The sequence below is a fragment of the Syzygium oleosum genome, unplaced genomic scaffold (genome assembly GCF_021117445.2).
Source record: "Syzygium oleosum isolate NSW1041296 unplaced genomic scaffold, Sole_v2.1 Sole_v2.64, whole genome shotgun sequence".
Taxonomy (NCBI): domain Eukaryota; kingdom Viridiplantae; phylum Streptophyta; class Magnoliopsida; order Myrtales; family Myrtaceae; genus Syzygium; species Syzygium oleosum.
This window is the reverse complement of record NW_026607548.1, coordinates 677,722-699,289: the sequence shown is the minus strand read 5'-3', so window position 1 is coordinate 699,289 and position 21,568 is coordinate 677,722. Positions and strand designations below refer to the sequence as shown.

Sequence of the window (21,568 nt, the reverse complement as noted above, 5' to 3'; positions counted from 1 at the left end):
TCGCTTGGGTAGGGAGATAGAAGGTAACATACAGTGCAGTTTCTCCTGCTTATAAAATTTTCCAGCTGAATAGCGAAGAACCATTCCATTTCTCTTTTTTATTTTTCTATTTTTTATAATAGGTTTGGAACATAAATCCATTTAATGACGAAATTTGATTTTTCTATTTTCAAAATAAATTTTTAGTTCAGAAATAGATTTGTAACAAAATTGAGAAGTGAAAATTTTCTACTTTTCTATTTTTGAAAAAAATAAAAATAAAAAAAAAATTCTTTTCATTGCTCGTCCTTGCCACACACACAGCCGCCTCCACTCTATTGGCCGCCCATCAGTCCCCGCCACCCCTGCGGCTACCCCCGTCGGCCGGCCATCGATCACTGCCTCCAGTCGCCCGTTGCTTGTCGATGTTGATGAATGGAAAAGAGATAGAAGAAATTTTGTGTCATTATCAAACGAATTTTTGCTTCGGAAAAAGAAATTTTATATTTAGAACAAAATGGTTATCATTCGTGCTCTAAAGATTCGTTATTTTTCGAAAAATAAATAATTTAGAAAATATTTTTCTAAATTGATTGCTTATATTGGTTAAAAAATGAATTATTTTTCGAAAAATAAATAATTTAGAAAATATTTTTCTAAATTGATTGCTTATATCGGTTAAAAAATGAATGAACAAAAGCATTTTTATCATCCACGAAAATGTTCAAATATGATTTTTTATCGATAATAATTTTTTTTTTAATTAATGATTTTAAATGACACAATTATTTATTTTTAAGAAAATAATTTTTTCAAATCGTTTATTTTTCGCGAAATAAATTAAATTAAAAAAAATTGCTACGACCACTCGAAGCGCGAACCCCTTTTCACCGCGGCGAGAAACTGAAGATACGGCACGTATTCCCCCTGGCTGGACGTTAACCGTGACCTTCTCCTCTCTATCGTTTCTCTGCAGAGCTACAATGGCGGAAGGCCACGCCAAAGTCCCAAAAGTTGGGGGAGGACGTTTGTGCTGTGTCTGCAACGAAAGGAGAGCCGCCCTCAAAAGGCCTAAAACCCTAGAGCAGGTAACTCGCTTCGTCTCTCGACCGCCAATTTCCATCGCCGGAACTCCCCATTCGTGCGTACGTGTTCGGCGTCGTTGTTTGACAAACGATCAGACGTGGGTCGTTTTAGTTGGGTCGAGTGATTCTTGCCGCGTAGGGAAAGGTTTTGAGACCGCGAAGAACGCTCTCGCGGGCTTTTGTTGGGCTTCGATCGCGAACTGCAGCCGCAGCCGCAATTTTCTAAGGGATGTGTACGATTTCCATTTCAATGAACTGTGTTATTGTGTTACTTCGTTCTGCTGAGCTCAGTTGATGATCGCTGATTGGCTATTAAATCTTTACGTATCTGGAGGTAAACGAGAATGCTGCTCTTGAGTTTGATAAATCAAAGAATGGTTGCAATTGCAAAGCCCGCCTGTGTCACACTTTGGCGCACGCACGCACACCCACAAATGCATTGTTTTGAAGAAACAAAGGAAATGTGGTCTGGTTTTTTTTAATTTTTTCATTCCGGGACCGAATTAAGTTACCGACATGCTGTGAAGATATGTAGGGAGTGTTTCTTTGCTGTTTTCGAGGACGAGATCCACCAAGTGATCGTGGAAAACCAGTTGTTCAAACCTGGGGAGCGCATTGCAATTGGTGCGTCTGGCGGTAAAGGTAAACTTTCGCAATCGGATTGGGGTCCCTTATTATTTCGCAAACCGTTTCTCTTAATTCACTCGGACGGTTTCGATGGTAGTGTTGCAACCATATTGGTTCCCTGTTGAATTTTTAGTCATATTTGTCACACAGGGACAACTTAGGGTGCACCCTCAAGAGACCTTAGTGCTGCTAGCCTGCTACTTTCTGTTACTGCCGTAGTTCCTGCTGGTTGTCATGCTTACACTTGTCATTGACCATCTGAAGCTATTTTCTATTGGTGACACTACCCAGGATGTCTTGCTTTTAATAAGTTACATCAGTTCTTTCTGCTTATTTGTTAAGTGTCTTGCTTTTCCTGTGTCATGCAGATTCTACTGTCCTTGCCTGTGTATTATCAGAGTTAAACCGGAGACACAACTATGGATTGGACCTGTTCCTCTTATCGGTCGACGAAGGAATTACTGGGTATAGGGACGATTCACTTGAAACTGTAAAAAGGAATGAAATCCAGGTGACTCTGCTTTTGCATTCTATTCTCCGGTCATTAGCTCATCTGAAGTTCTTTCCTCTCGGTTGAGTCTCTTTTTTGTTGCTCCAATCTCTCCCGAAATTCAAATTGCTGGAAGTTCGTTTGAAAGAATGTAGTCAGTAGAGCGTAGTTTGGAGTTATGGATATGAAGTAGCTGCTGCATATGCATCTTTCATGTTTCATTTGACTTCTCCATTTGGTTTTTTCATGCTTCCTCCTTAGGTGGGTATTCACTGTAACCTGGATTGTCATGAAAAGTTGTTATCTGTTTTTTTCCTTTTTTTTTTAATAAAAGAGTCGTCTCTTTTTTTATTATTATGATTAAATCTCATTGTTGTTATCTGCAGTATGGACTACCATTGAAAATTGTTTCATATAAAGATTTGTATGGATGGACAATGGATGAAATAGTAAAGATTATCGGATTGAAGAATAACTGCACATTTTGTGGGGTCTTCCGCCGCCAGGTATAGAAGCCATCTTCTACTCTATCTAGGGGAATGGGGATGTGCACATCCTTTTATTTGCAGCCCTTGGAATATGAATCGCTAAAAAGTTCTGTTGACAACAGCATGTTAAATGGGATACTGTGCCATTGCACACTTCCTACCATTCCCCCAACATTAAAAAGACTACTTCACCTAATCAGGGCCAAATCTAATTATGCCTGCTGAATTGCTTTACCTTTAAGGCTCTTGACCGAGGCGCTGCGCTGCTGAAAGTAGACAAGCTTGCTACTGGACATAATGCCGATGATATTGCTGAAACAGTTCTTTTAAATATTTTGCGGGGTGACATTGCCCGGTAAGTAGTTATTTATCAGAGCTTACCTCTGGTTTCTTTTTTTTTTCATTCAAGACTTATTGCCCTTCTATTTATATTGTAGATTGAGTAGGTGTACTGCAATTACAACTGGTGAAGACGGACCAATTCCTAGGTGTAAACCTTTTAAGTACACGTACGAGAAAGAGATCGTCATATATCCTAATAGTTAAATTCTTCTGCATTTTACCTTTAAAGAACATATATGAGAAGGAGATTGTGATATGTGTACTGGAGTATTCACAACTGTTACTTTCTTTATTGGTGCCATTGATTGCAACCCTTAACCTACTCAACACGTATGCATATTTCAAGAGGCTGGATTATTTCTCAACTGAATGTAAGTGTCCTCTGCCAACTCCCACTTCCCTACATTGTGCTTGATGTCACTTGTGCAGAACTTATCTGGAATTTCGACCTTCCATTTGTCTTGTATGGGTTCACTTGTTAGTTCATCATGTTTGTGTTATGGTTATATAATCTGCAACCTAGTCACGTGAAGTTCAAGAGCTTTACTTGGGTATGTTGTTTCATATTAGATGAAACATATTGTTGCTGTATTTCGTCCACTCCACAGATCCTCTTTGTTTGCTGATTCACATCAATATATTCCCAGCAGTAGACTGGATGCACTTGATAAATATTTCTGTGCTCACGTGTGAGGTGTCATTCTGGGATATGCACTTTAATGGGGATGTAAAGTTTCAAAGATTTTTCCCTTCTAAATGGTTTGGCTGTATCTTCTAGAGTTTTAGCATACTCTGTGTGCGCTGGGCTAGATGTAGAAGTATTCTCATATTGCACCATGATTATATTATATGATCACTGCTTGGACTTTGCTGAATTAGTTTACCGAAATGGCAGGCATCTATTCTCCTAATGCATATCGGGGTTTTGCTCGTGAGTTTATTAAGGACCTGGAAAGAATAAGGTCTTGTTAACCTCTTTCTTACAATGCTGCAGTATGATGTGATTTATTATTCTTTTGCATTCTTTTGCTTACTACTCGATTTATAAGATTGCAGACCTAGAGCCATACTCGACATTATAAAATCAGGTGAAAATTTCAGAATATCTACTTCGACAAAAATGCCAGAGCAGGGGACGTGTGAACGCTGTGGTTACATTTCAAGCCAGGTAAAGTGGACTTCTCTTCCTCGGGTCTGACTTTAAAATGTAAGAAAGGAATTGACACAGCTTCTCTCATCAGCTATCTATGCTGAGTAAAATTTGAACTTTAATATATTTTGTTGGTCTTGTTGGAACATAATTCACTTATTGTGTGTTATCTGGCAGAAATGGTGTAAAGCCTGTGTTTTGCTGGAAGGACTGAACAGGGGGTTGCCAAAACTGGGAATAGGGCGGACTCGAGTCTCGGATAAGGATCAAAAGAAGGATCTCAAGCAGAGTAATGGAACGAAGAGCATAGCAAGTAAACAGTGTGGGTCGTTGGATTTTTAAATTAGATCTGCCAAGTAGCAGCTTGTGGCTGGCGTGTTCGAGTCTCGTTACGTGCACATATCAGCTCAAGGATACCTAACATTTGCGAGATTATTAATACCCTTTACTGGTTGAGGAGCCGATCTCTGCACTCATTGCTACTGACCCAATAATTTTTCTGCCAATGGTGAGTTTACAGTAGCACTTGGACTGGGAAGAGAATGAAGCTAACATTATCAGCAATCCATGCAGCACCTGATAATACTGCGCACAGGAGCTATTGTGTCATATGTCGAAATCTAGCTAGTTCACTTTGTACCGTCCTACCGATGATTAGTGACTACTTACCTAGTTCTTTTGGATGCCATTTTTCTCGGCGCAAGTTCTCAGCCAAACCATTGTTAATATATCTTTCAGGGTATTTGATGGTTTCAGATTCTTCTTTGAGATTCCCATCACGACTGTATGAGTCCCATTTTAATCAATCATCTGGTTGTGATATTTGGTCTCATGGGTTTTCATTGGGTTCAGGAGTTCCTGCCGGTCAATGGCTCTGGGCTGTGAATGGGTAGGAGGAATACTCGGAATGAAAGCTTGGTAGCTTTTGCCTTCCCTTCTATGCATAGATGTTGTTTGCCATTTTTTTTTACAGTTTCTCTTTGCAGAATAGAACAGACAACATGGCTGATATAGAGTGAACTGTCGAAATCACACTGCCTTCTCCCATGTCCTAAGAGATATCTCTTGTGTTAAAAGAGAAGTTGTTAACGCCTTTTGCGTAACTACAGTGGGATTGGTGAAAACTGGAAGACGAAAGTGGGTGATTAGTTGGCACTATGAAATATATGGTATGATCATAATTTGCAAATTCGCAATGCGAAACTCAAGTCCGAAGCGCGGGAAGTCGGAGATGATAAGAACAAAGGAAATGATTTGTTTTGGGAAAATGGTGATCCCTCGCGACCATTAACAGGACACTTGTGATGTCAAGTCCAATGATGGGGACAGCAGCATGTGAGGCGACTGTCCGGTTGGTTGGTGCTCTCTTAGCTAATAGCCAGGGAAAAGTTAGTGGCCCATGAGATGCGTTGATCGCACAAGGAATTTGAAAATTGGAACCCCAAATAATCATATTCTCCAACAAACCTAGTGTTTGACCCCGCCTTTGTCCCACGAGAAAAAGTCTGTCTACTTGAAGGAAATGTCAATTTCTACCGCAAATCCTTCTCTTTTCAAAGACGATAGTTTTGCATGAGAGAAAAGATGGTGATGGCCCTGATGGGCTTTTCGAATGCTGGGATTAGAATGTTGCTTGTCGCGATTCGATTTCTCTTTCACACTAACTTCACCAGTTAATTACGATGAGTAAACGACTGATGAGATGAGGGCACGTGATTTTCGAAAAAGGGTTAAAAGCAGAAACCTTGTCAGAAGCGAGGGAAATCTAGCGACGCGTTCCAAAAATGTCCAAAAAAGAAAAGGTGAGAAAAAGAAAGCTGCGTTGCGTTGCAGCTGTGATTTCAATCCTAAAACCTGTTGCCGACATTTTTCTATCTGTACGGGGGCTGTGTTTAAAAGCACGACGTTTTCTTCTCAAAAAGACCAAAAGAAAAGAGAAAAGAATTGAAAAGGTTGTTGCCGGGGCAGGGGGAGAGATGGGGGTTGTCAGATGAAGGTGCCAGGAATTTGTTGACCGATGTAACTTTACGGACACTCGACAACGACGCACCGACCAGGGGGGCGATTTGTTGTTCTTACTTCCCGCCGCGAGATTAATCCGGGAAATGATGTTATGAAAGACGATTAACTTTCACAAAAAGTCCAGCAGGTTTATCAAGGTTCGAAAATGAGGGGAAATTGGTGGGAAAAAAGTTCGAAAGTTTTGGATCTTAGCGCGTGCCATATGAAAACATTCGAATGAAATTTTGAAGACATTAAGCACAAGGAGATTGCAATTGGGTAAGTTGTATTCCTCTCGTGCAAATAATGGGGGACCTATATGTTCTGCAAAATTGAAACTTGACAGTAATAAAATAATCTTCTGAAAAAGTTTAGTGTGTCCTGAGAATAATTTTTGCTTTTACTATGTGAAAGTTAACCCTCTTTTTTTTTTCAAGTGAAATGCCCACTTATAGGCAAGTAAAATTCAAATCCGATTTGTAAGACGCGAGTCCAGAATCGGATGGAAGACCCAAATGTAATATTATCTTGCGCTTGTGAGTGCGAAGGATTGAATTTGTGTATATGCCTAGATCCTAGATCATCGTTCGAATCTTTAAAAATCTCCGCACGTTGACATAAGCCATTGACAATATATATACACACACTATAATTTCAACAGATTATCTTTTCATTTGGCATGAAAGAAAACGAGCAAATTAACCCCTTCAGAATCAGCACAATTGGCTATGGTGTGAAATGATTTCCAACTGAAGAATTATAGGTTATTTACTCAAATGTCACAAATTATGTGCAGATTATCACGGGTCAAGCAACGTGCACATTTGAAAAGGCCCCGTTCTTAACCGATTAATTGGTTTCGATGCACGTTCCCCGAATTTCCAAGTAGCCGATCCTTTGCGGTCGTATCTCGGGGTTATAAGAGAAAGAAAAAATAAGCAGAGTTACCACTCGGAAAAAAAGACAAAAGTGGAGACAGAGCGGCAAACTATTAAAGGAACCAACGCGAACCATAACTCAAATTATGTAAACGAACGAAACTCTTACACAACCAAATTTCACAAGTTAAGACGAAAATCCTGGCGTCAGCAAATGATCGTCCATCACGTGCTACGTCGCGTCAAAACTCGACCACACAAGCTCCACGAACCCCCCCAAACAACTCGAGCTCCTCGTGTAAGACGGACAGCCCCATGTGGATCTCTCGGTCGCCTGCCCACGGCACCAATTCCTATTTAGCTCCAACGTAATGCATGGACCCCCACCCCCTACCGCCGACACTCCAAAGCCAATTCCCATAAATTCCTTTAATCACCTCCGTTCACATGTTCGGCTTGATCTCATCTTGTCCCGATACAATGATGCTGGAGATTCCGTTTATTTCACGAAAAATTAATAATTTAAAATAAAAAATTCCTAATTTCGATCGTTTATATCTCTCGGGGAAAGAGGCGATAGAAAATATTTTCATTTTTAAAAAAAATATTTAGGCATGAATTATTATTAATAGTTGAAACGTTTTTTCATTGATCCATTTTTGTAAGAGATAGCAATGATTAAAATTGTTGTTAATGTTTCGCGAAACCAATAGAGCCCTTGGTCACATCAGTCATCGCTTTTTAATGTTCACCGCATTAGAAAGCAACGGGCATGCGAGATGATAACCATGTTTTGAGCCGAGGCATCAGATTGTGCTCTCAGGTCACCAATCAACTCACATGTTCTTTCCATTTTTTGAATTAGCATTCCCTCAAACATAGATAATTCTGTTGTTCTCTTTCTATCCGATCCTAAACACACACACACACAAAAAGTCGTGGTGGAATTCGTGATACTCGGTGCTCCCAACTAATTGGACCGACACGCGGTTTTTCGGGACTAAACAAAAGAACCCGAGTATCCCGAGGCAAGATTCGAACCTGCAGATGTCGGTTCCCGAGTCGAAAGCGCGAGATGACCCTTGTCGCCGGGATCAACTTCAGGGTGGGGCGAAAAAAAAGTTTCGATAAGTAGAACCGAGAATCAAATTAAAAAAAAAAACAGGAGATAAGCAAAGACCCTCATGCTTCCTAACTAATTTTTGACTAGTCGATTAAAATTTGGTTTTTCCCTCCCTCTTTTGTACCTTCATTATTGTACCTCCGCGACTCCATCGGTCAGCCAGAGAGCCAGCTACATTATCTGTACCGCACCTACATAACACAGTCGTGCTCCATTCCTTCTTTCTATGTTTTGCGCCCCTCCCTCCAATTTCCAAGCAAGTCCCACACATTTCACATTCACATTCACCTCAACTTTTACTTGCCAACTCCATACCCGCAAGCGCTCCTCCCACTCCTCCTTTCCCAAAATAAATACGCGAAGCAACACTGCCAAAGGTTGTCTGTCACTCTCTTGACTAAGAGCAAGAGAGCAAGCTCTCTCTCTCTCTCTCTCTCTCTATCCGTGTCTCTCTTTCTCTGTCCGTGGCAAGAAAACGGCGCTGAAAATGGCGGGAGGCGCGATCTGCGCTTCGCTGGCGGTTGCCCTGTTCTTCGCCGTCGTCGGAGCTGAGAACCCGTACAGGTTCTTCAACTGGAACGTGACGTACGGCGACATATACCCCCTCGGCGTCCGTCAGCAGGTGAGTCCTGGAAATGGGATGCGAAGGCGCTATTCACTGCTATATTGACTCGAGTGATGTTGGAGATTCTGAGCGCGAGCTTGCGGGTTTTGAAGCGATGGGTTTCTTGGTTTGGAATTTCGGATTTTGATGGAGAATGAGATTCGTTGTTGCTGTGGTCGCAGGGGATACTCATCAATGGCCAGTTCCCAGGTCCCGACATCCACTCGGTCACCAACGACAATCTCATCATCAACGTCTTCAACAGCTTGGACGAGCCTTTCCTCATCTCCTGGTCGGTCTCTCTCTCTCTCTCTCTCTCTCTGTTCCCTGACCTGTGCTTTGTATTCATCTCCATTTCGAACCTACTTCTTGTTCAAGCTTTCGTTCCAAGTGAGTAGTGTTCACTCGCGTTACGCGCGAAACGCTCTTGGTCTGTGCGCTGCTTTGATTTGCGGCTTCGCGGAAACTGCGATGCTTCGGCCTTTAGTTTTGTTCTTTTGCGCATCTTTTGCCGCGCCCCTCATTCATCAGCTTTTCTCAAAGTCCCTTCAAGAAAGCAAATGCCAGCTGATGCTGAAAGAATCTTTGTGCAAGGGAATTGATGTTAGATCTGGCCAAATGTCCATTTCCCATTTAAACTTTTTGAGTACACACCAATCGATCTGCACCAACGATTCGCCTGATCACGGGCAGGGTATAAAGGCAGGAAAGAGAGTTTATTCCCTACTGCATGTGTTCCGGTCACGAATCGGCATGATGTGTTCATTCGGCAATCATTATATTACTTTATTTCAACATTCTTAATTCGAAATGATATTGAATGCGTGCCGTACTAGCATGTTACTCTCTTTTCAAGTGATGCTATTTCACTAATAACTATACTAAACAATGGGAAGATACCCGTGTTATTTCTTGGTCGCATTACGTTTTATCCGCTGCATAATTCATGCATGACGATGTGCGAAGATATGTTCGGACATCAACGAGGTGACGTCGTTTTAGCGAATTACATGTTCTTGATCCGAACAGTCTGGCAGAAGGTTAAGTGCACGTGCTTCGTTATCATTTTCTTTGATAGGCGTGCTTCATTATTGAATCGCAGCTAGTTTCGATCTACCCCTTTTTGGGAAGTGATCCATTCCACCCGCATTAAACAAAAGTAGAGGATAAGTTCTTGGGTGCCTGAATTGCCATTTTGTTGCATTAAATCCCTAACGGATTGCCTCAGTCACTCAGTGTGACCCATGAAAACTCTGTGGTCCACGTCTGCTCTCTTTAGCTGTCTTCAACTACACACGACCTTTTCGAGAAGGATCTTAGTCAGTAGGGACACAATCATGGAGTCTTGGCTTGAAGCTCAGGTTACATTACGGTGCACTAAAGGAGAAAAGGCAGTCGCTTATCTCAGTGGAAGCACTGACCTCCACCTTCTACTTCCCATTTTCTACTGAAATACTGATGATTCGTGCCCATTTCTTTATTAGCTCCACACGGTACTTAAGACCCACGACTTGCTCCAAAAGAAACTGTGGCCATTTCGATGGCGAAAGCCTGTTATATTAAGAGTTCTTTTCCACTGTTAAGGATTGTTCTCTTAGATGTGCGGAAAAGAAAGTCTGTTGGCCAGATTTAACACATGCCACTAACTAAATTTTACTTGATATAGTAGTGGTGAACCGCGGTGCATTTGAGCTCAGGGCCATGTAATACTTAATTGAGTGAACGGGTTTCGTATGAATATCAGCTATTTTTTTATCAGGTTTATTTTCAGGTAGTGTCTTTCTGTGCGAGAAAGAAAATTGCTCGTTGCTTTACCAAGGAAAAAAGGAAGATTGCTTGTTGCTCTTGACTTGGTAAATCACAGAGTCATCTCTGCGCCCCTGAAACCAAAACGAAAAGAGGAATAGGGGAAAAACAAACAAAAACAAGAGTCATCTTCAAAAGGGTCGCATTTGTTCGCAGCATTCATCTTGAAAGAAACACTGTTTTCTTTGATGTACTCGTATATTATTGGACATGGCAGGCAGTTTGGTTGATGTCTATTAAGTTCTCTCGTGTAGGAGTGGAGTCCAACAGAGGAGGAACTCCTTTGAGGATGGGGTGTATGGCACAACTTGCCCTATACCACCCGGTAGAAACTTCACGTACATCTTCCAAGTGAAGGATCAAATAGGGAGCTTCTTCTACTTCCCATCCCTTGCATTCCACAAGGCAGCTGGTGGGTTCGGTGGGATCCGGATTCTTAGCCGACCTCTAATTCCTGTCCCATTTGCAGATCCGGCCGGTGATTACACTGTTCTTATTGGAGACTGGTATAAGGCCAATCACACGGTAATTACGTTCACTCTTTAACTTATAAACCTTGTTATTGCCACATATACATATGTCTGGCTGCTGCTTACTTAGGTTGAATTGAATAGTTTCCATGATTTTGGCGCTTCTTTTGGATAGAGTCTTCTGATGGCCATGTGATCTCACTTGTCAAATCAATCGATTTATTTTCTCGCGATTTTTAAATGTTTATTAAGAACGAGATCGGATAAATGGATGAGTGATTCGTAAATGTTGCTTGATGGACTTTTCGTTTCGGGTCCCTATCATGGGTGGAGTCTGCCCACTCAGGCACAAGTGGGACTCTTTGATGTTCTTGCTTATTTGAAATGCCGTGATTGATGGCATTTGGGTGGGGTTGGCTACATGCATGTCATGCTACTTAAAGAGAAAAATCAATTATCGCCATGCTTCCATAAAGTTCAGTGGGCCCTGTGGTGTCCGCATAACTTTACAAAGAATATTCTGGTACAAGCTGGAGGATCGATCTGAATTAGAATTAGCATTGCATCAACGTAGATTGTCCATAAGAAATCATTGCATGGAATCTTCGAAACGACAAATGATGTCAATACGCTATTTTTTCTCGTGCTCCGTATAATCAATATCCCGGAAAACCGTATGTTTTCTTGATACGTATACTAATTAGTCACTTCAAGAATCTCATAGAAACTTGTTCTTGTTTTTATTCATAGTTAGCCCATGTATTCTGTCATCCTTAACTGTGGACAGTTCCGCAATATTTGTCAAGCATGAGTGACTACCACCCTCGTATTAAATGTGTGCCTCACGGTCACATGGTGTGACTGCTTCTCTGAGACCATGTTTCAGTTCGCAGGCAGGAAGAAGCCTTGTATTAAGTACCACGATCCATCCCTATACTGTCCCTCAATACCTTAGGCTTTTAGGTGGCTTCTCCTCGTGCTGACAGCAGGACAAGGTCCCAATGGCCATGGCCCCTCCAGCCTTTAATTCAATCACATGCATGTGGCTCAGGTTCAGCACTAAATAAGATGGCTATGGCGAATTAATGGCAACTGAAACGAAGATAATTCCTTCTATGCTTCGGCAGTAAACCACCCAGCGACATTTTTTTTACGCGTTCATCGTGATTCGTGATCTAATTCCAATGCTTACCACTCCATGACAAGGCCTTGACTTCCACATGTATGGGCCTGCTCTGCAGTTGTTTCTTCTACAGACTGCACTAATGAATTCCTTGCACTTCTTTTTACCGGGCTTGTATCTTTAAGTAGTGTTTTCTTTTGAAGAAGCCTATGCTTGACGTTATGCGTTCTTGCAGACTCTCAAGGCCACACTTGACCGAGGTAAGAAACTACATTACCCTGATGGGATCCTCATAAATGGTCGTGGACCAAATGGCATCTCTTTCAACGTGGAACAAGGTCAGTCCTCAGTTTGATCCCTTAGCCGGTGGCTTTCGCTCAATCTTTACGGATATATTATTCCCGAAAATTTACATCATCGGTTCTATTCCACTAAAATCACAATTCTCACATTATTCTTGAAAAACTCATTCATGACCGACTGCTTTCCGGCTTCCCCCTTACAGGAAAAACTTACAGGCTTAGGATATCAAACGTGGGATTGATGAATTCCCTCAACTTCCGTATTCAGGGCCACAAAATGCTGTTGGTGGAGGTGGAGGGGACGCATGTGATGCAAACTCACTTCTCCTCTCTGGATGTTCATGTGGGCCAATCTTATTCGGTTCTAGTCACAGCAGATCAACCTGCTCAAGACTATTACATTGTGGTTTCGACTCGGTTTTACTCTCAAATCAATACCACAACTGGCATTCTTCGTTACAGCAACTCTGCTGGCCCAGTCTCTGGCCCTCCTCCTGGTGGACCCACCATCCAAATTGATTGGTCCCTGAACCAGGCCCGTGCTATCAGGTTAATCTCATTCGCGATTCCCATTTTCAGCGTGCGATGATAATCTTCATTTGCTTATCTTACAAATCGCAAGAACTGCATGCACATCGAGCGTAGTCCCGTAGTCATTACTAATAAAACGAGATTTTGTCCTAGCAGTACTGCGCATTTGTTTGAGAAACTATGGCTATTTGACCTGCCGCTCCCTCATATCACTCCTTAATTTCTTTCGGGACAAGTCCTAGTGGATTTCTATCTTCAAATTCTCACTTCGATTTAACGTTGAACTTAGTTGATCCAATAATGATTCAGGACATACTGGCATATGATGGTTCCACTTAACCTTCAACCTTCGGAAGCCTAAACACAATTAAAACCATTGCAGGACTAATCTTACAGCGAGTGGACCAAGGCCTAACCCCCAAGGCTCATATCATTATGGTCTCATCACCCCCGCCAGAACGATCAGACTGTCGAGTTCTGCCGGTCAAGTTAATGGGAAACAAAGATATGCTGTTAACAGTGTCTCCTTCATCCCAGCGGACACTCCTCTTAAGCTTGCAGACTACTTCAACATCGGTGGAGTTTTTCGGGTAAATAGCATATCAGATAGACCCACCGGTGGAGGTATATATCTCGACACAGCAGTTTTGGGTGCTGACTACAGAGCCTTCATTGAGATAGTGTTTGAAAATGGCGAGGACATAGTCCAGAGTTGGCACCTTGATGGATACAGTTTCTTTATTGTGGGGTAAGTATTCTGGACTCCAATTGAGCCTTCTAAACAGTTGGTTAATGTTAATTGAGAGATATCTGAATAACTGCAGCATGGATGGAGGGCAATGGACAACTGACAGTCGAAATCAGTACAATCTCCGTGATGCTGTTTTCCGGAGCACCACTCAGGTAATAAAAGTTTGGTTTTTCCTTTCCTGAAGCAAGCTACACTGAGTTAAAACTTGTTCGTCTCAGAATTCTTATGCAGCTTTCGGTTTAGTTTCGTAAGAAAGTCGCTATGTAATTTTGCGATGTGACAACAGAATACATCTCTAGGGGTAGAACATCTCTTCTCAAACGAATCAAATGTTGGCAAAATTCTGGTAGTCAACGTGATATCATGATGGCTATTGCAGGTTTACCCCAAGTCATGGACGGCCATCTATGTGGCACTAGATAATGTGGGAATGTGGAACTTGAGGACTGAATTTTGGGCGCGACGGTACCTCGGACAGCAACTCTATTTGCGAGTTTACACTTCATCGACTTCGCTGAGAGACGAATTCCCCATTCCGAAGAACGCGCTTCTGTGCGGCAGAGCGCAAGGGCGACACACGAGACCCCTCTAAAGATTTCGAGCCTATAACAGTTTGAGTAACCGTGTTGCAGAAGTCTCTGATACTCAAGTTGAATGGTCTAGAGTAGAGGGTATTTGATTTATTCAAGATGCTCTTGAATGCTTTTGCTAGAGCTATTGTGTAATTTCAGACATTGAAAGACCTCAGCTCGAGGTCGCATTCTTTTCTTGTTCAAGATTCTGATGGCGATAATATTTATATTTACAGATCGAGATTCTTCCGTGTCGTATCAGGCTTTCTGAGAAAAAAATTTTCTGCTTTTGCTTACTTCTGCTAATAATACTTTCCCTTGAAAATGTTAATGTAATGCTACGATGAGTTCGGAGACGATGAACCAGTGGTCCGCTGGACTCGCCCAAGTACGTGAGGCTCGAAGGCTTGGACCTGGTTCCTACGTAAGTTGGATCAACCCATATATCAGTTCTGGCCCGGTTCGTTTGGAAGATTTTACGTACTTTTGTAATCATTGGTTGGTAAAGCCGGGCCCGGTGGTGGCCAGGGGTCATCGGTTCCATACTGTTAGATCCGGTTTTCATTTTTTTGGAACTTGTAATTTGAAACCTACTGTATATATTTTGAAACCGACCTGGAACCTATTTGGTTCCAGAGTCTACTCGGAAATTAGCTTTTGTTATTGCTTTATAATTTTTTTGAAAGTAAGAACGACACAGCCACTCAAAGTAAAACATCATACAAAACACACAAAAATGTAAAGCAATAGGGAAGTTAAGCTCATTTAAGAATAATAAATCATCTTCTTTCAACTTCAACAAACGGGTTTTAACCGTTTCCCACTTGTGGGTAGGTTCAACACCCAAAACTAGACCCTACCGGCACAGTACCGGTTTCAAAAATTTGAAACTCGAAACTGGAATTATTTCCACTGAAATTGAGAATCAAACCTATTTTTATGAGAGGTCTAGCCTGGGTACATATAGATCACTGATCGATTGCACAAGCCAGTGTTGGCTCCCGCCCTCCATGGCTAAAAACTTCCTGTAATTTAAGGAACAAAATTTTCATTTTATATTGGGTTAATACCACAAAAAATCCTAAACTGGTACAGTTGTAACAATTTTACCCCAAACCATTTTTTTAACCACAAAAAACCCAAAACTGGTATACTTGTGACAAATTTACCTCGAACTATTTTTTTGACCGCCAAAAACCCCGAATTGATATACTTGCAACAATTTTACCCCAACTAATTTTTTAATATTAATTTTTATTTTTTCAAATTTTTTTAATTTTTATTTTTTCTTTTCTTTTTTTCCTTAATCTTCTTCGTCTTCAATGTTTGGCCGGTCGCCGGTCCGACGACTGGCTAGAGGCGGAAGCCGGCAAGGTCGGCCTCGCCGACTGCTGGCGAGGCTCGACCTCGCCGGTGTTGGGCGAGGCTCGACCTCACCAGCAGCCGGCGAGTTCGAGCCTTGCCAGATCTGGCAAGGGCTCGGCCTCATCCAGCGCCGGCGAGGTTAGCCTCGCCCTGCAACGGCGAGGTTAGCCTCGTCCAGCAACGGCGAGGTTGGCCTCGCCTAGCACTAGCAAGGTTGAGCCTCACTAGCGGCCGGTGGGGCCAATCTCGCCGGCTTCCGTCTTTAGCCGGTCGCCGGTTCAGCGACCGGCCAAAAATTGAAGATGAAGAAGATTAAGGAAGAAAAGAAAAGAAAAAATAAAAAAAATTAATAAAAAAATCGAAAAAATAAAAAATAATATCAAAAAATTAGTTGGGTAAAATTATCACAAGTATATCAGTTCGGGATTTTTTATGGTAAAAAAAATAGTTCGAGGTAAATTTATCACAAATGTACAAATTTGAGATTTTTTGTGATTAAAAAAATAATTTAAGGTAAAATTGTCACAAATTTAGGGTTTTTCGTGGTATTAACCTAATTTTTAACACCGGGCTTATAGTATCTGAACTTTCGCCACTTCAAAGTTCCAACCTGCTCCGAGCGGGACTGCAAACTCTCAAAACCCTAAGCCCGCCTCCTCGGCGACGCTCCTCTCGCTTCCATCCCAAGCTCCGGCCCCCAGGTAACTGCCGAATCCTCGAGCTAGGGTTTCGGTTCTCTTGCGGATCGTCGCTTTGCGAACCAGTTCGTAGCTTCGTCTTGCCGCTCCTTTCGTGTTTGCGAACGTACACTGGAAATGAAACTGAAAATGGTCGTACTAGGATGCGTTTTACTATCGGCATTTCGATCCGAATAGCTGTTTGTGCTGTCGCCTTAAAGTTGAAAACGCTGTTGAAAAATGTTGGCGCAGGTGGAATTTCCGAGCATCTCGCGAGTCGTCGTCTCCGATGGCGGTACGTTCGGCTGATGACTTCCACGACCGTTGGTTCTATTTAGTATGTTTCGTGGTTCTCTGTGTGATTTGATTTTTCCTTTCTCCTTTGTGGGGAAATCTCAGGTTGATAGATTGTTCAAGGATGAGGCTAGCGAAGAAAAGGGTGAGCGTGCCAGGATGGTGAGTTTCGATCGCAACCGTCCCTCTCGTGATAGTTGGTAGATTGCTTTTGGAGTCACTTATTCATTCATTTTTGTTAACTACAACATCCTAAGTAAGTTAGTTAACTGATGGTGAATGAGAGTTGAGTGACTTGAGTGTAAGTCGGTGATTATCGTCATTCCAGAGCCATTTTAAATTGAATGCACCGAGTATTGACGAATTTGCGACTTTTGGTTTCAGGCATCCTTTATTGGAGCAATGGCAATTGCCGACTTGGTCAAGACTACCTTAGGTCCAAAGGGAATGGTAAGATTTACAGTTGTCTGAGCGTATTGTCTACTTGGAATGGCTTCCATAAGTTAGCCTCTGCCATGTATATTGGATTGGAGTTCTGCTTGATGTAAAGTATGGATTGGAGATGCTACTAAAGCTAGCCTTCTTTATGTGATTTGAAGTTGGTTCTCTTGACGTATCTTTTCTTCAGGATAAGATTCTGCAATCAACGGGCAGAGGACGGGAAGTTACTGTTACAAATGATGGTGCCACCATCTTAAAATCTCTTCATATTGACAATCCGGCTGCTAAAGTCCTTGTCGGTATCCTTCATATAATATGAGTGCTATTCTACTACAAAAAATTCTCGTTATTCATAGTTGCATGTTTTTCTGGTCGTTGAAGATTTTCCTGGAAGGCAGATCTGATATATAAGGAAAATTTAATGATTTTGATTCTAAGTATTCTACTTATTCAAGAATCAAGTTTATTCTTAGGAAACCTGTAGAGCTGTTAACTGTGGCAGATGGGGAAGACTTTTTATTGCTTGTTTTCTGGAGACCGATGTCAATATCTGGCGTGGCAAAACTTAATATGTGAGTCAGATATCTCTAAAGTTCAGGATGATGAAGTTGGTGATGGGACAACATCGGTTGTTGTTTTGGCTGGAGAGCTTCTACGTGAGGCAGAGAAGCTGGTCAATGCAAAGATCCACCCAATGACGATAATTTCTGGTTTGTGCTTGTATTCTCTATTTGGGATGCTTTGAGTTTCTTGTGGATTCTATCCTCTTTTTTGGAAATCCTTACCTTCAATTCTTGTTTCCTCTGAATCATACAATTCCTTACGCAGTTCTCTTCGATGGTAGCTAAGCTTGTTCTGATATTTTCCACTGAGTTTGAGATGGGAATATTGGTATCTGTGAGCATTATTCCTCTTGTGATCCCTGATTATTTTCAATATCCTTTCAATTCATCTTATCTAATCATAGTCATAACCACATCAAACCTTCTTCTATTGTAATGAAAACTGTTCTGCCAGTTCATGAAGTTTATGCATTGATGGAGCGCTGAACACATTATGTCCACTAGAAAAATCTTTCCCTCAGGCATCCTTGATGTTAGCTGGATGACACTGTATCAATTGTTGGGTAAACATCTTTGATTAGGTTTTGTGATATATATATCGTCTAAGTGGATGCTAATGATAGGTCGTTCCATTCATGCTCAGTCAAGAGGAATGTTGGTCCTCAGGATACATCACATGTTTAAAATGGTGTATGGGTGCTGTTATAGATAGGGTTATCATTGCTGTAGAATGTTGAGGGCTATTTTTTATCTGAGTTGTCTTATTTCGTCCTTAATCTCTAACACCTTTTACCTGCAGGATATCGAATGGCAGCTGAATGTGCACGCAATGTTCTATTACAGAGGGTAGTGGATAACAAAGAAGATGCAGGTATTCTTCCCGACGATCGCATGTGATTAGCTTCCAACATTTAGATAACTTGCGTTTCTACCATGAATATTTTATTGTCGAGTATCCTTGGGTGTAGTAAAATTCACACTAATTAGATATATATGTAGGTTCAGTTGTTTTGCTGCTGCTAAATTCAACAACCTTTCTCTTTTGCTTGTTCATCTGTTCAACATCTGTGCCTTTTGTAACATGTATGACTAATTCACAATCATCTTTGATGATATAGAGAAATTTAAGTCAGACTTGATGAAGATTGCAATGACTACTTTGAGTTCCAAAATATTATCTCAAGACAAGGAACATTTTGCCCAGTTGGCTGTTGACGCTGTTATGAGGCTAAAGGTATATTTCCAGTTATCAAGCAGAAAAAAACTTTTCAGTGCTGCTGATTTCAATTCTAAGTTTCTTCGCATATATATGTCTGGAGTACACGATCTTATTTGTAGTATCTATTAGCTTGCCCTGCCTCTGTTCTTGAATGCTTTGTTGATATGTCACTTGGACTGTCAGGGCAGCACAAACTTAGAATCCATACAGATTATCAAGAAGCCCGGAGGATCTTTGAAGGATTCTTTTCTGGATGAGGGGTGAGTGACTTAAGACCTTGTGAATTTCTTTGCACCTGCCTTCGCATTCACTTAAGTTGGAAACTTTATGATATGTTCACCTCTTTTGCAATCGGCTTTTCATTTAGCAATTTTCCTTGTATCTAATCCAATACGTTTGATAGTTCATTTTCATAGCAAATCTTACTTGGGTATGCTCTGTTGTCCAGTTTTATTCTTGACAAGAAAATTGGTATTGGGCAACCTAAACGTATAGAGAATGCAAAAATTTTGGTGGCAAATACTGCAATGGACACCGATAAAGTCAAGATATATGGAGCACGTGTTCGTGTTGATTCTATGTCTAAGGTTGCTGAGATTGAAGGGGCTGAGAAAGAAAAGATGAGGGAAAAGGTGCAGAAGATTATAGCTCATGGAATCAATTGCTTCATCAATAGACAATTGATATACAACTTCCCTGAAGAACTATTCGCAGATGCTGGAATACTCGCAATTGAGCATGCAGATTTTGAGGGAATTGAGCGACTTGGTCTAGTGACAGGTGGTGAGATTGCATCAACCTTTGACAATCCGGAGTCAGTTAAGCTCGGCCACTGTAAACTAATCGAAGAAATCATGATTGGCGAGGACAAGTTGATTCACTTCTCTGGATGTGAATTGGGTCAGGCTTGTACCATTGTATTGAGAGGTGCAAGGTACAATCTAATTCTCTCAAATTAGTTTGTCTTCCAAATTGTTTGGTTCTGGCTGAGTTGTGCTAACTTTATCAATACTACATTAGCAAGCTGTTGCATTTTGATGTCTCAATTCTCTTGCAGCCATCATGTACTTGATGAGGCGGAGAGATCACTGCATGATGCTTTATGTGTGCTGTCTCAAACGGTCAATGACAGCCGAGTGTTACTTGGCGGTGGATGGCCCGAGATGATCATGGCTAAGGAAGTGGATGAGCTAGCCCGTAAGACCCCTGGGAAGAAGTCCCATGCTATTGAAGCATTCTCAAGAGCACTTTTGGCTATCCCTACAACTATTGCAGATAATGCAGGCCTGGACAGTGCTGAGCTGGTTGCTAAGCTTCGTGCAGAGCACCATAAGGAAGGATGTACTGCAGGGATTGATGTCATTTCTGGATCTGTAAGTTCTCATTGTCAAAAATGATTACTGATGTGTTCATTATTATTTATTTGGCTGTTATATGAATTAATCTGGCGGATCATGTTTGCAAGGTCTGCAAACTTTTTTTCTCAAATATGGTTCAAATGCTCCACTCCTAAGAGATGCAGACTCTGTTTATTTAACCTTCTTTAGCCTTAAGCCTCTGCCAATGAGTCCCAAAGGGTACAGGATTATCAAATGCGTGTGTGGATAACACACTTGTAAACTTGCATTGAATGAGAGAGGAGATGGGCATGTTGAAATTTGTGAGTTGATGGGTATATCGGTCTATCTGGTAGTGTTCCTTGTTCCCTCTTGTCCGGGAGAATGACATATTCTTATGTTTGATTTTGATTTATGAAGGCAGAAGCACATTTCATGAGGAGGGGAATGTGCACTGTTGCTCCAGTTAGAGAATTGCCTTTTCTTTTCCCATTTGACAGGCACTCTTAACTGCATGTTTAGTTTTTCTTTGCCTTTTAGGACAATTGTGACATTGTTTGTACTGCATTCCATTCCATTTGAAGCTCATTCCATCATAATTTCTTGTGTCGGTTTGTCTCAAATATCTCTCTCATTATGACAGGTAGGAGACATGGCAGAACTAGGAATTTCCGAGGCTTTTAAAGTCAAGCACGCCGTATTGCTATCTGCAACTGAGGCTGCTGAGATGATTCTTAGGGTTGACGAAATCATTACCTGTGCTCCACGAAGGAGAGAAGATAGAATGTGAAGATTGAGAACCGTAATGTTCCCAGACCGTCGGCGGTTTTCTTGCTTTCTTTAACTTCAGCTTGCTATTTCTTTTGCTGGCTTGTGGGAATGTATTGTGATCCACATATCCTAGTGATTATGCAAAGGTTAGCCACTGGACTATTTCAATCTGAGACTTTTATATGTTTTATTTTAATCTTTGTTGAGTAACTCCATGATGTTGCCTTTCTTTTTGTCCCTGAACTTCGAACATTTTTGAGATTTTGGACTAAATAGAAGTGCTGGCCCTTGATTACTTTATGTCTTCCTCTCCTCGTGTCCGGGGCTCTACTTGTCTAATTTAGAGGTGGAGCTGAATTCAAGCTCCGAAAAGGAGTTCACGCATCTGTCAAGTGATTCAGGTGGTGTTTCACTGTAGTGTTGACCGTTGACTTTGGGTTGACGCTGGATTGCTTGATGCTTTCCTCCCCTCTCGTGTCTTGTTGAAAACTTGATACTGAATAAAGTGCAACGGTTTGATGAGAAAAAACTTCGATTATTCCTCAAGGCCAAGTCCGAGAATAGACGCAGTGTCATATT

At 41.5% G+C, this 21,568-nt stretch overlaps 3 protein-coding genes across 4 annotated transcripts; all 3 read left to right on the top strand.

The window, feature by feature from the left end:
- The first annotated feature begins 848 nt into the window (after positions 1 to 848).
- Positions 849 to 4,963, top strand: LOC115662964 (cytoplasmic tRNA 2-thiolation protein 1). Its single transcript, XM_030585046.2, has 10 exons — positions 849 to 1,067; positions 1,592 to 1,706; positions 2,060 to 2,202; positions 2,568 to 2,687; positions 2,912 to 3,024; positions 3,107 to 3,199; positions 3,342 to 3,382; positions 3,907 to 3,973; positions 4,068 to 4,179; positions 4,339 to 4,963. The coding sequence occupies exons 1-10, from the start codon at positions 963 to 965 to the stop codon at positions 4,501 to 4,503; spliced, it is 1,074 nt and encodes a 357-aa protein (XP_030440906.1). The 5' UTR covers positions 849 to 962; the 3' UTR covers positions 4,504 to 4,963.
- Positions 4,964 to 8,443: 3,480 nt separating this feature from the next.
- Positions 8,444 to 14,580, top strand: LOC115662954 (L-ascorbate oxidase homolog). The gene is made up of 8 exons (XM_030585042.2): positions 8,444 to 8,785; positions 8,950 to 9,059; positions 10,828 to 11,098; positions 12,402 to 12,504; positions 12,672 to 13,017; positions 13,382 to 13,747; positions 13,824 to 13,902; positions 14,130 to 14,580. The coding sequence occupies exons 1-8, from the start codon at positions 8,651 to 8,653 to the stop codon at positions 14,340 to 14,342; spliced, it is 1,623 nt and encodes a 540-aa protein (XP_030440902.1). The 5' UTR covers positions 8,444 to 8,650; the 3' UTR covers positions 14,343 to 14,580.
- Positions 14,581 to 16,252: 1,672 nt separating this feature from the next.
- LOC115666065 (T-complex protein 1 subunit beta) lies at positions 16,253 to 21,289 on the top strand. 2 transcript variants are annotated; one of them, XM_030587858.2, is made up of 12 exons: positions 16,253 to 16,388; positions 16,617 to 16,659; positions 16,764 to 16,820; positions 17,043 to 17,108; positions 17,287 to 17,398; positions 17,681 to 17,809; positions 18,462 to 18,533; positions 18,781 to 18,896; positions 19,065 to 19,141; positions 19,330 to 19,815; positions 19,939 to 20,254; positions 20,862 to 21,289. In XM_030587858.2, exons 2-12 carry the CDS (start codon positions 16,654 to 16,656, stop codon positions 21,006 to 21,008), a joined length of 1,584 nt encoding a protein of 527 aa, XP_030443718.1. In that variant the 5' UTR covers positions 16,253 to 16,388; positions 16,617 to 16,653; the 3' UTR covers positions 21,009 to 21,289. The 2 variants fall into 2 exon arrangements, with proteins under 2 accessions (XP_030443718.1, XP_056163965.1); XM_056307990.1 differs by having other exon boundaries at positions 16,294 to 16,385; positions 16,615 to 16,659.
- Positions 21,290 to 21,568: the final 279 nt, after the last annotated feature.

What these genes read in the sequence shown, in the direction of transcription:
- LOC115662964 (XM_030585046.2), top strand. Translation starts at nt 963, where the DNA reads ATGGCGGAAGGCCACGCCAAAGTCCCAAAAGTTGGGGGAGGACGTTTG. An exon ending in GGCCTAAAACCCTAGAGCAG is followed by an intron (nt 1,068 to 1,591) that starts GTAACTCGCTTC and finishes CATGCTGTGAAG; the next exon opens with ATATGTAGGGAGTGTTTCTT. An exon ending in TAAAAAGGAATGAAATCCAG is followed by an intron (nt 2,203 to 2,567) that starts GTGACTCTGCTT and finishes TGTTATCTGCAG; the next exon opens with TATGGACTACCATTGAAAAT.
- LOC115666065 (XM_030587858.2), top strand. An exon ending in GGCTGCTAAAGTCCTTGTCG is followed by an intron (nt 17,399 to 17,680) that starts GTATCCTTCATA and finishes TATGTGAGTCAG; the next exon opens with ATATCTCTAAAGTTCAGGAT. An exon ending in GATTCTTTTCTGGATGAGGG is followed by an intron (nt 19,142 to 19,329) that starts GTGAGTGACTTA and finishes TCTGTTGTCCAG; the next exon opens with TTTTATTCTTGACAAGAAAA.
- LOC115662954 (XM_030585042.2), top strand. Translation starts at nt 8,651, where the DNA reads ATGGCGGGAGGCGCGATCTGCGCTTCGCTGGCGGTTGCCCTGTTCTTC. An exon ending in GAGCCTTTCCTCATCTCCTG is followed by an intron (nt 9,060 to 10,827) that starts GTCGGTCTCTCT and finishes TCTCTCGTGTAG; the next exon opens with GAGTGGAGTCCAACAGAGGA. An exon ending in TTTTCCGGAGCACCACTCAG is followed by an intron (nt 13,903 to 14,129) that starts GTAATAAAAGTT and finishes TGGCTATTGCAG; the next exon opens with GTTTACCCCAAGTCATGGAC.